Source organism: Ctenopharyngodon idella, chromosome 1 (assembly GCF_019924925.1).
Source record: "Ctenopharyngodon idella isolate HZGC_01 chromosome 1, HZGC01, whole genome shotgun sequence".
Classification (NCBI taxonomy): domain Eukaryota; kingdom Metazoa; phylum Chordata; class Actinopteri; order Cypriniformes; family Xenocyprididae; genus Ctenopharyngodon; species Ctenopharyngodon idella.
In genome coordinates this window covers 39,230,317-39,243,443 of record NC_067220.1, presented here as the reverse complement: position 1 = coordinate 39,243,443, position 13,127 = coordinate 39,230,317, and the positions used below count along the sequence as shown (strand labels likewise).

The following is a 13,127-nucleotide window of genomic DNA, read 5'->3' as shown; positions in this document are numbered from 1 at the left end:
AGTTTATGCTTTTGATGCATGAAGTACAGAAAAAATACATTCATCATTGGGAACAATTCAATGAAATATAATTGACTCAAAATTATGACTAAAAAAATTTCTATCAAACTAAATTTCAAAGATTCCAGTTAACTGAAGGTGAGAAAAGAAATGTAAAATGACATGAATGACTAGATGATAGAGTTGACATGATAGTCAGTCCATCAGTGTGTTTCACTCACTTTCACAAACACAATAATCACAACTGCCAAACTTTTAATGATAAAAAATTTCTCAGGATAAAAAAAACAACTTCTCAACAAAATTCTATATGACGTAGATTGAAAGCATATATTCTTAATACAATTTTAATTACTTTTATTACTCTCACGGAACAATTTCTAGATCTTCACATTCATACGATCAAGTAGGGGAGACCGGGGATGGTTGTAACATTTTTGACATTTGATTTCTGTCTGTATCTTGGAGTTCTTTTAAGCCAGCGCATTCAAAATGTGATTAAAAACTAGTTACAAGTGTCAGCTATTAAATGACATAGCTGCTATCTTTGCAGCACAACGAGAAAATGTGTGGTTTAGTTTCACACACGGGGAGTGAAATGTTACAATTCACCCCATAGTCCGGGTTAGTTGTAACAGACCCCGGGGTGAAATGTAACATTATGAAATCCACCAGGGTGAGATGTAACATTATGAAATAAGGATTATAACAACAACAACAACAAAAAATAAGTTTTGAAAGCTTTTTATTCAACTCAGACTTTGAATAAAATGAGCAAATGCTCATTTTACATCCCTCAATTTGACTTCTCTTAAAAGACTTAGGCCAGGGGTGTCCAATCCTGTTCCTGGAGGGCCACCATCTTGCTTTAGCTCCAACCCCAATTAAACACACCTGAACCAGCTAATCAGGGTCTAGGCATAGTAGAAACTTCCAGGGAGGTGTGTTGAGGCAAATTGGAGATAAACTCTGCAGGACAATAGCCCTCCAGGACTGAGTTTGGACACCTAGACATACTAAAAAAAAAAATAAAAAATAAAAAACTTCATTGATGTTACAACTAAAGTCTTGTAGCCATGAACTAGCTCACCTTACAGCCAAAACATTGGCTACTTGCATGAAAAATATCTACACAGACACACAATAAACATAATTTAACTTTGATGAGTTTAACTACAAAGCAGGAATTGCCATAACAAAAATAACTTAAGTAAAAAAGTTACTTTCTTACATCAAAATTAGCTTTCTCCTCTAAAATTTGCTGTGTTTGCCACAGGGCTCTACTTTCCCGCATGTGGAATAAGGACTAAAGTAAACCGAGCATGTGTGAGGTAAATCAGGTGGTTTGTAATTTGTTCCTGATTGGAGAAATAGGAAGTGTTACAACTAACCCGTGTTGCAACCATCCCCGGTCTCCCCTACAATGACTATTTAGTGAATTTATGTAACTGTTTTATGTCTCTGGGAAACTTTTGACTCAAAACTAATACATTGTAAAACTTTCCAGTGTGAACTAGCCGTCATATGTAGCCTATGTTTAACTAATTTGCATAGTTTAACATCTAGGCTAGAAAAAAAAAGAGAGAATAAATTTAAAATATTGAATGTAATGAAAAAAGAAAATTATGATGTTCTAGATGAGAAAGAATAAAATAATGATAGCCTACTAGACGATTCCCATTCCCACTGCTAAATGTCACGTATTTTCTTGTTACATTTAATCATTTAATTTAAATTCCACTTGCTTTAAAACCACATTTTCAATCCGCGTAAAGCCCAATGACTTTATATATATGAAAATGTTAGGCTACTGCCATTTCCTTCACATAAATCACCCCCGCAGATGCTCAGAGTAATTGTGAATGTGTGTAAAATGTAATTTGTCACATTGACCAGCCAGTTATCTGCTGCGATGCAGCTGACATCATACAGCAGCGACGGCAGCGGATGCGCTTCAGTGAATCACACTCACACACACACCGCCATAATAACAGTAGCTCCCTCAGCATCAGCATCAACAAGCAGTGAGCAGTGAGTATCTCTATTTCATTTCATTATTCATTTCCGACGAAAAACAAATCATAGGCTGTATTATTCGATGTCCATCGTTTCGCCTTTGTCGTTTCTAAACCTCTGGGCAGCGGCTAAGATTAGAAAAAATCGCGAGGAAACAGAATTTATTTTGTTAATTATATTTTCCCAATCGAAAATTCTTTTAGTGCATCTTAAGAATGAAAAACATCCATCATTATTCTGATGTATAATAATTTAAGTGAACGCGCAGCTGTTGCGTAATGATGGGTCGTTGTGAGCGCATAATGCGTGTGATGAATTACAAATCGCGTTTAAAGCTTCTGTTTGTCCTGCCTGTATGCTGGATCATCGATTATAACGTTGTTTGTGGTTTGACGAGGTTTCAGTGGTGCTGTATTGGTCTGTGGTCAAACCCTGTATCAGAGACACCGCAGACATCATCCTGATGTGCGGTACGTTGGGGATCTCGGATAACCTTGATAGAGCCAGTAAGGTGTTCGTGTGGAAGAGCCAATAAAATACGCCTATATTCCGTGGCCTGCTTCACGTGAAGTGATTGTGTCAGAACGGGAAACATTAATTTACTTATTTGAATACGGTTTCAAATGCAGTGCGTTAATGGGTGTTTTAATTATGATGAAAACAGTTTTTTTTTTTTCAGCAACCTGCTTATATCTAGATAATCTATGATAATAAATATGATAAATTATACATTTATATATTTGGCATTAAAACGTAATGTGCAATGGGAAAAACTATTAGAGACTATTTCAGCACATAAAAAATATTTGATTGATTTGTGGAGTATATTTGGTCCCCATTTGCAAAGTATGGTTTAGCCTACATGTCAACAGGGTAAATGTGACCCTGGACCAAAAAAAAAAAAAAAAAAAAACAGTCATAAGGGTACATTTTTTGAAATTGAGATTTATACATCATCTGAAAGCTGAATAAATAACCTTTCCATTCATTGATGTATGGTTTGTTATATAGGACAATATTTGGCCGAAATACAACTATTTGAAAATCTGGAATCTGAGGGTGCAAAAAAATCTAAATATTGAAAAAATTGCCTTTAAATTTGTCCTAATGAAGTCCTTAGCAATGAATATTACTTACAAAAATACATTTTTGATATTTTTACAGTAGGAAATTTACAAAATATATTCATGGAACAAGATCTATACTTAATATCCTAATGATTTTTGGAAAAAAAAAAAAAATCGATAATTTTGACCCATACAATGAATTGTTAGCTATTGCTACAGACATATCCGTGCGACTTATGACTGGTTTTGTGATCCAGGGTCACATGTTTGATGCACAAATGTCATGTAAAATCAAGTGATTGGTTTTTTAATATGTATGTCATATGGCCCTTTCATTTCTAAATCAAAATTTTTGGCTTCATTAACCTCTAATATGAGCCACTTTAAAGAGCTAAATCTGAGCTAAACTACAACTTTTTATACTGTTTTTACTTAAAATTCACTCCATAATATTTTAAAATGAATAACTGAAATCATGGGAATAGCATATAGGGGCTACCATGTCTGATGAGTCAAGCTAGCATTTTATTGGCCAATGCGGAAAATCACAAAATGGCTTAATATGGACTGGCATTTCCGTCTATCATTAGTGATTGTTGTGTTTATGTGGTTTGTATTCTGTAGAGAGCTCTATAATAGCCAATTAGGATGGAAGAAGATAATGAGAGAGAGGTAGTTTTCCTCATTCAGCTAATGAGTAAGACATGAGCGAGTGTGTGTGTGTGTTGGTGAATTAGCACAGTCGTAAGTGTGTGTGCATGCACACCGAGTCATAATGACATGGAGAGAGATTCACAGTAACTGACTAACAACATCACAGAGCTCCAACAGCAGACCCCTCAGACACAGACTTAATGGAGGGATATTTACTGACTAACTAGTGCTAAATGGAAAACATCAACCAACAACAGATGCAGTAATATCAGATGCAAATCTTCTCTGGTAAATGATGCTATTGAAGGGAAAATGGTGCAGATATACTCTACTGATTGTTCAAAACCTCTCCAGCAAAGAGATAATTACTAAGTAATGAAAAAATTACACTAATGCCAACAAAATACTGCGCTTTAACCAAAAGGAAATTGTGTAAGTATTCGGTTGGATATTTTACTGTAAATATTGGGGTTAATTTGCATTTTTTCCAAATGTAAGATCTAATTGTGCGTGTTTGCTTCAGATATGGTGAAACTAGGCAGTAACCTATCGGAAAAGGTGACGAGACAGCCGTCGGTTGAGGATGGTTTCGACAACATCCCCCTCATCACTCCGCTGGAGGTCGGCCAGTTACAGCAGCCTTTCCCTGATAAGGTAATTATCATTCATGCATTAGAGAGCAGAACCCACACATAGCGCCATATTAAAGACAGCAGCGCACCTCTGTTATTCATTACTCTGCTTAGAACTTCAATAAAGGAAAGAATGTCATAGGAGACCGGAGGTGGACCGGCAGACATCCAGATTCACTGATACCATCAAAGACACGCTAGAAACCACCCTGTTAGATCCTAGCGGATAGCCTGGCATGAAAGAACGAATTCATGTGGCACCATCAAGATTCATTGTCACTGAATATGATACAATTTGTCACTGAAAGTCTTTGCAAACCATCTGATCTTGCAAATGTACACACGCTCATGACGGAACTCTCACAGATGGCTTGTATCTATTCTTAGCTCCGTTGGAGGCAAGTGCAACGGGTGGAAACGCACAGCAGAGTTTGAATTTAACTTTGCAATGACTCATCTAAAAGATGACAAATGATATAGTAGTAGGAGCTCTCTCTCTCTGCATTTTTAATGTGCTGAAGTAACATCCTGTATATCCTACAACACAGGCTCATTGGAAAAATGTGCCTCTGCCTACATTTTTGTGAAATTCCAAAAATGTGCTAATGTAACTGGTCCTATTCGAACCGGCGTCTCCAGCATAGGAGGGGGGCGTGATATTAAGGACGCTAAAGACTGCAGTCTCTAGCATCAGTCGCTTGTACGGCTCTTGAGATCAGGGGAGTGAGGTTTACCTTCACAGCTCTCACTAGCTGGCCTTTGTTACACTCACCCCCCTAAATCTCCCGTCCGGGTCATGGCACCAAATGTAACCGGTCCTACTCGACCCACTCCGAGCGGGATTTGAACGGGTGTCACCTGCATGGGAGGTGGGTGTGCTAACAAGTCTCTAGCGTCAATCGCTAATGCACCTCTAGAGATCAGGAGAGTGAGGTTTACACACACAGCTCTTACTAGCTGGCACCGTTACACTTATACATACAATTCACTTCAGTTTCCTGCTGAAATAAACACTAGTGGCAGTAAAACACCAATGACTTTTAATGACACAGATCATAATTAAAGAGACTGATTATTTATTAATAAAGACTTATTTTCACATGGTTCCTTGCACAATACTATGTTATGACCTCAAAACACTTTTAACATAGTGCATGATTTGTAAACTAATGCATTTGCTTGTTTGCATCACATAACCAGCTCTGTATTAATGGCTTTTTTGATGTAGTAAACTTGCTCAGAAGCTCAACTGGTACAGCATGGCACTTGTGATGCCCGAGGACGCACGATTTGTAAAATCAAGCTAAAATGGCATGGTTGCTTCAGCAAATGTGTTTTATCTCACGTTTGCTTTTGTTAACATTTCATGTCCGAACTGCCATGATAGGTACAACAACCAACGTAATAAAACATTGCGAGATTCACATTCATCTGTTTCAGATAAAACTGAAAACATTTTAAGCAATACTCACTGGATATTTCACTTTGGAAGTGGCGTGAAATGTGCAAGAAATGTCGCCACAAGCAATGTTTTATAATGAGCCTGGGTTGGTATCGTAATACATACAGTCTTTACTGCTCTAGTTTTTAGGAAGTGAATGTTGAAAGAAAACCATGTAAAACTGAACTCAAATGAATGAATCCTAAATTTGGCTTCATTTGGAGCACATAAGGCTTGGTTGGGATATAATGTTGACTCTACTTTAGCTTTCCAAATAATTTTTGACTCATTGTGTGTCAGTCACAAGCTGGTAGACACTCTCAATCCACCTTAACATATTCAGGAACACAATAGCTGGTTGACAACCAGCAAACCCGTTATTGTGGTTTCTGCCCAACCCCCTCTCATTTTGTTCATTGTGTGGACTATTTTAATAGTACATTCTTTCTCTCTGATGCTATAGGTGATTGTGAAAACCACAACAGAGTATCAGCTGAAGGAGAAGAAGAGGAAGTTGTATGTGCCGAGTATCAAGAAGCTAAACATAAACCTTTATGATGAGATGTCAGAGAAGCTCAAGGTAAAGCAGTTTTTACACATTCATCCAACACAAAGCCCAATCTACTTGAGGCTTGCATTTGTCACTCTGTTTGTGAGGGTAATACAAAAATGTGAATATAAATAAAAATAGAAGGCATGAATACATGTGTGAGTGTCTGTGTTTTCCAGCTGACTGGGTTGATTATTATTACCTTGGCGTTCCTGGCGTGTCTGCTGCTGTTGGTCATGTATAAAGCTCTGTGGTACGATCAGCTCGGCTGCCCTGAAGGCTTCGTTCTCCAGGTACCCAGTACAACACAAACACATTAGCTCTGTCCATGCTGATAGAGATCATCTGTGGTCTGCTCTGTAAACCATTTTTGGTCTGAATTGTGGACCAATCACACACTTCATTGAGCTAATGTCTGCACTTGTGGCTTTAGTGAAAACTAGCCTGTGGTTACCACCCATATGACATTGCAATGTGATTTTTACCTCAAAAACATATCTTACTGTTTCACTGTGAGGGAAGCATCTCAGAATGGTGGTATATAGCTACCAGTGACACAGAAATGTATTATATATATATATATATATATATATATATATATATATATATCTTTTATACAACAGCACTGTGCATTAGTGGTTTGCATTTTTAGTAACCATTTCTGCAGTTGATGCTGGTAGGATGGCAGATGTAGTATGTTCGAATTTCATGCATACTATCACCCATATTCATACTAAATAGAACATACTATTTAAACAGTCAGAAAGTAAGTTTCAAACCAAATGTAGTACCTACTAGACAGTATGCAATTTCGGATACAGCTACTATCTTCATGAGTACGTCGTTGAATAATTCTTTCATCTCATTTGTTTAAAATCGCTAACTCGCTCAGGAACGAAACAAGTGACTGTCTTCATAAGTAACTGAATCATTCAATCAACTGATTTGTTCAAAAACACTGATTTAATTAATTATATATAATTATATTTTAGGGCTGGGGGGAAAATCGACCCACCTAATTATCTATATATATATATATATATATATAATGATTTTAAACTAGTTTTTTTTTATTCCAGAATCTATATTAATTCATATTAAATTGCTTTATTTTAGTCCTAGCTTATAGACTAGGCGGAGGAAAGTTAGCTCTTTTATTTCAGCAGAGGGTGATATGTGTTGTATCAGTGAGTATTACATGATGTCATATCGCTAACTAGTGGACACGAGAAAGTGAAAAATGGTGGACGGAGAGACATCTAGGGATTTACCACGGACCTCATGTATAAGTGTATCAATCGAACTTTTACCCTTGGTCTACAGTTAAGAAAAGCAAATAAAAATCGCAATACATATCAATATCGAATCACAATATGTGTAGAATCACAATTCTGAAAAATACATATCATATCGGCACCCAAGTACCGTGATAATATCGAATCAGGAGATAGGTGTATCATCCTAGCCCTATTATGTACTATATTATGTCTATATGTTTATTGTATCGATGCTTGCATTGACTGTATTGGAATATAGTTCAGTTGAGTCTTCCTTGCGCTTCAGGTTAGGGACATTACTTGTGTGATGCTGTTTCAAGTTAGCCTCTTATGAAAGTCCATTTCTGTTAGGATAGGCAGTAGGCAGCTTACTAGGTTTTGGAGCAGAGCGATTAAGTATTAACTGCATCTTTTGTTTGTGTGATATTCGTTTAGCATAGTATTTTGTTCACAGCCCCGCAAAGCTTAGCTGCAGATCGTCAGTCTTTGGACAGCATCTAAAGCTTTGCCGGAGTGCGAGAATGTCTTTAATTAGTCTTAACCATGACTAAACTGTGATTAAGGCCTGCAGGGGTTTCCACCTCTCCCCCTTTGATGCAGATACCACTGCCACAATTAGCGTGCCACACTAATGTAGCGTTACTAACTTGAAGAGCGGGAAAATTGCCTCTTGTTATAATGGAATGAGGTTTATGGAAGCTTTGGCATGTTGACGTCTCTTGATTGACGTCTTTCAGTCACAAAACATCTTATTTACTATTATTTTGTTGTGAGATGGATTAGTAACCGTGAACACTTTTTTCTCAACTGTCACTTTATGCTTCTAAGCATCTGTTTTACAAATTGGAAATCTAATAAACCTTTCATAGTTTGCATTCCATAGAAATAGTTAGTCAGTCACAGCCGTACTGTTGTTTGTTGAATAATTTAAGATTAAAGAATTTCTGTCTAAAAGTTCTATAAGTTCTTTGAATTTTTTAGTTTTGGTATTAGTATATACTTTAAGAATATTTAAATTTAAAGCAAAAAGAAGAAAGGAGCAGTCTATTGTATGTATATCATGGTAAATTAGTTGTTTATTCAACATTGACAAAAAATGTAGGTTGAAGACATGCTCTCTTCGGAATATTATACTGCCAAAGTAATCTTTAATTTATAGTATGCATATTTTGTACATTATGCAAATATTCTGTATTACAGAAAGCCCAGATGATCTACTATTCTCTTAAATGGTATTTTGCACCAGACCACACTGCGTGGAGTACATTGTATCCCACAATGTACATTTTCAAGATAATGGATGAAAATAATTTTACATTTTAAAATTGATTTTTTTTTACATCTTTTTTTAATCATACTGACAAAAAAAAAAAAAAAAAACTGGATTAAAAATGCAAATATGCAAAAATGCTAATGTTTTTATTTCTGAGATGATAATTGGCCACTCATTGAATTAAACATGCAACATAATGAAACTGACAAAAATGTTGCATACTACTGTTTGAAATGTTGTATTAATAATGTTTTCGGTAGTGTTTTATACATATACACACATATATATACATATCGTCACCTTGGAATTGTAAGGTTCTATCTAAAATTTTTGTCAAAATTGAGTTATTCACATACGCTTATTCTGTGACAACTTATTTACAATATGTGATGTTTTTTTTAAGTTGTGTAAATTTTGGGACTTTTTATTTAGAAAACAAAAAGATTCTATCTACAAAATCGAACTCTAACTTGGTTCTATAAGGTTCTATTTGTGAGCACTCAGCTCTTCAAATTCACACAAAACTACTTCAAACTTTCTGGCTATAGGCTTTCTCAAGCCAACAGTTTGTCTACAAACTTTTCAGTCCATACTGATCTCTAGAGAGAAAGCCATTTTACCTGTCTTACTTTCTGTGGAATAAAGTCCTGGTATTAAAGTAGCTGCTTTCTGTCTAAACCAAAAGAATCTTAAACTAATGGTTCCTGCAATAATGTGTTTAATTTCCACCTAAAATTAAAGGGTTAGTTCACCCAAAAATTAAAATTCTGTCATTAATTACTCACCCTCATGTTGTTCCACACCCGTAAGACCTTCGTTAATCTTCGGAACACAAATTAAGATATTTTTGTTGAAATCCGATGGGTCAGTGAGGCCTGCATAGCCAGCAATGACATTTCCTTTCTCAAGATCCATTAATGTACTAAAAACATATTTAAATCAACACGCTGATTCATAACGCTCCGAAGCTTCATGAAGCAGTGTTTTGAAATCGGCCATCACTATATAAGTCATTATTTTGGGGTTTTTTGGGGCACCAAAAATATTCTCATCGCTGTATAATATTAATATTGAACCACTGTACTCACATGAACTGATTTAAATATGTTTTTACTACATTAATGGATTTTGAGAGAGGAAATGTCATTGCTGGCTATGGAGGCCTCACTGAGCCATCGGATTTCAACAAAAATATCTCAATTTGCGTTCCGATGATTAACGAAGGTCTTACGGGTGTGGAACGGCATGAGGGTGAGTAATAAATGACAGAATTTTCATTTTTGGGTGAACTAACCCTTTAACATCTGCACTGGACAAAACATTTAGCACTGCCTTTTATGCTTAACTTGAACAAGAAAATAATTATTCATCCTAAAATATGAAATAAATGACATAGAAAACATTAAATTTAACTTTCTCATATATGTCGACACATTGTTACAACACTAATTTTAATTTTTAAAACAAAGTATAAGTAAACTGTTTGCGTTTCTTGAAAAATATTGCTTCAATTCACGTTTTGCAAAAAAGAACCTTATAATTCCAAGCGAAAAATTATTTAATTCTTTTAATAGAATTAAAAGGTTCCAAAAATCCCCATTTGCAAATCTGAGAGGATTTTGATATTGTACGTTTAGAATACATTTAGGGTCTCAGTCATTTTCATGAATGAAAGAGACTTGTTTCCCCATATCATTTTTGCTGTATGGAATGCAAAAATTTTGAAGCTCAATATCTCAAAACTGCTCAGAACGCAGATAGAACCTTATAATTTCAAGGTGGCGATATATATGTACACACACTTCACAGTATATATGCAGTATTCAGTATGTTGAAAGCTAGCATTCCATGTTTTGTTGTTTTTAGACAATGTGCTAAGTTGTATGTTCAGGGCTTCACATCAACTCAATGCTGTTGGAAAAGATGGATATAGAAAGACTTTGTCCATTTATACAATATTGATGTCCCCAAATTTATTCATGTGTGTAAATGTAGAAGTGTTTCAGCAGTTTGTCTCCTCTACTGATGCTATATCAACAGGAACGCAGAGCTCCGTGACATTCACCTTTATGTTTGATTTATTAGGCAACCTGCCTGACCTTCTCTGTACTAGTTAATGTATTCCGATATAACCTTTATTTGCAAATGTCTTCTTTCTAATCTAGCACAGACACTGCACCCCGGCAGCTCTGGAGATGTACTACCCCGAGCAGAACTCCAGGGGCAGCTTGTACACCGCCATGACCCACCTCAACCAGGCCAAGAAGAACATCCCAGAGCTGTCTCCTCCCTGGCTCCCGGTCATGAAGGATGAGGTCAACCACCCCGAGAAGTAATGGGGAGTTATGGTCACTGTATTTTCATTTGAAAGGGTTTGTGAGGACAGAATCCAGATAATGTTAATCGGAAGGGTTTGTGTGTGTGTTTTGTGTTTAAAACGGAAATATGATGCGAATAACTACTTAGATCAACTGTGAAGTGAAGCCTGCAGGGGTTTCTAGGTTTCTACTTTGTCAGCCTTCTGCAATACAAATGCTTTCAGCCTCTCAGAAATCTACTGACGATGCTCCTCCATACCCGTTTAGAAGAAATCTAGAATCTGAAGCTCGTCCGTGTGCGTTTTAAATGTCACTACGCCACTTTTTTTGATGGCACATCTCACTGTGGCACTGTAGGTTTAGTCATGCTGCTTGTAATTCTGCGACGTTTGTTAGGCGTTAGTTCTCGCTTATGGTTTCATTTGAAGTCATTTAGCTTAATGTAATGAACTGTGCGTTGGCTGTGAATCGTGCTCTAATGAACTGCAACGCAACTGAGAAACAAGTGCATTGGCAAGGAAAGGCATTCCAAAAACTCAGATCTTTTTCCCTTAAATCAACTCTTAACTACTGATTGTTGTCTTAAAGCAATGTGTCTTTGATTTAAAAGAGAATTACACTCGAGTTTTGGTTTCTTTTTTTTGTACATTTTACTAAATGAGATCTGACTTTTGATCGTAAGGACGAATTGATTGCAAACAGCAGATTTTATACACATTTGCATGCTTAACTTGTTCATAAAACCATACTAGAATTTACATTAAAGTGTAAGATTTGAAAATCAAGTCATTTGAATGTAAACTGGAATATTGGTAAACAACTATTTTTAGGTTTTATGAAAATGTATAATTTTTCTGTTTGTTTGTGTGCTGAAATATTTACACACTAAGCACCAGCAGCCATTTAAATGTTTAATTAATGTTATAAATTAGTCTTTGAAAAGTTCAAGAATGTGATTTAATGCCTAATAAAGATGAGTGACCTTTGAATTGTTTTTGTGTACTACATCAAATGAATTCCAGCTGAATGTATAAACTTACAAACGTTCTGTTACTGGTTTGTTCATTTATTGTGCTTTATATTTATCTATTGCAATATGTTTTTGTTTTTTTTCTCCAATTGCTAAACATGTAAAGTTCTAATGTGTATTTATTTATGCATCTATCTAATTTATTTGACTGGTGCAGAAGGGATGAATTGAGGTTCTTGTAAGGTGCAGCAGGTGAAATCATAAACCCTGCAGTATTAGTCATTTATATGTGTGACAAACATTCATCCGTCTAATGGATAATAACAGAATAAAGGTTTCAGTATTCACCAGCGCTGTGTTCTGTCATTGCATACAAGTTTCTACAACTGCAGTTGTACTTCTAATGTTGAATCGGTTGTTATTCAGAAAATCCAGAGCCTTAATTCTATAACAATAGTGCTGTAAATTCACGGGAAGGCATAACACATAATTTATTATTATTAGTAGTAGTAGTATGGTAACACTTTACGGTATGATTTCATTTGTTATCATTAGTTAACTGCATTAGTTAACATGAACCAACAATGAACAATCCTACAGCATTTCTTAATCTTAGTTAATGTTAATCTCAACATTTGTGTCTGTTAATGTTAACATAGTTAATGCATGTGAACTAATATGAACAGAACATTTTTAATAACTAACATTAACAAAGGTTAATAAACGCTGCAAGAATATATTGCTCATTGTTAGTTCATGTTAGCTAATGCATTTACAATAAGGTCTCACTTGTTAACATTAGTAAAGTAGTATTATTTAACAATGGTGATGATGATAAAAATAATAGCAATAATATTGATTAATATTTTAGATCATATGTTAACTAAAAAGGACTGAAGTGAACAAAAATGTAAAAAAAATTGGATTAA

The 13,127-nt window shown here is 35.6% G+C and overlaps 1 protein-coding gene across 1 annotated transcript; it reads left to right on the top strand.

Moving 5' to 3' along the window:
* The first annotated feature begins 1,866 nt into the window (after positions 1–1,866).
* Positions 1,867–12,548, top strand: caly (calcyon neuron-specific vesicular protein). Its single transcript, XM_051887383.1, has 5 exons — positions 1,867–2,031; positions 4,261–4,391; positions 6,274–6,390; positions 6,540–6,653; positions 11,076–12,548. The coding sequence occupies exons 2-5, from the start codon at positions 4,263–4,265 to the stop codon at positions 11,244–11,246; spliced, it is 531 nt and encodes a 176-aa protein (XP_051743343.1). The 5' UTR covers positions 1,867–2,031; positions 4,261–4,262; the 3' UTR covers positions 11,247–12,548.
* The last annotated feature ends 579 nt before the right edge of the window (positions 12,549–13,127 follow it).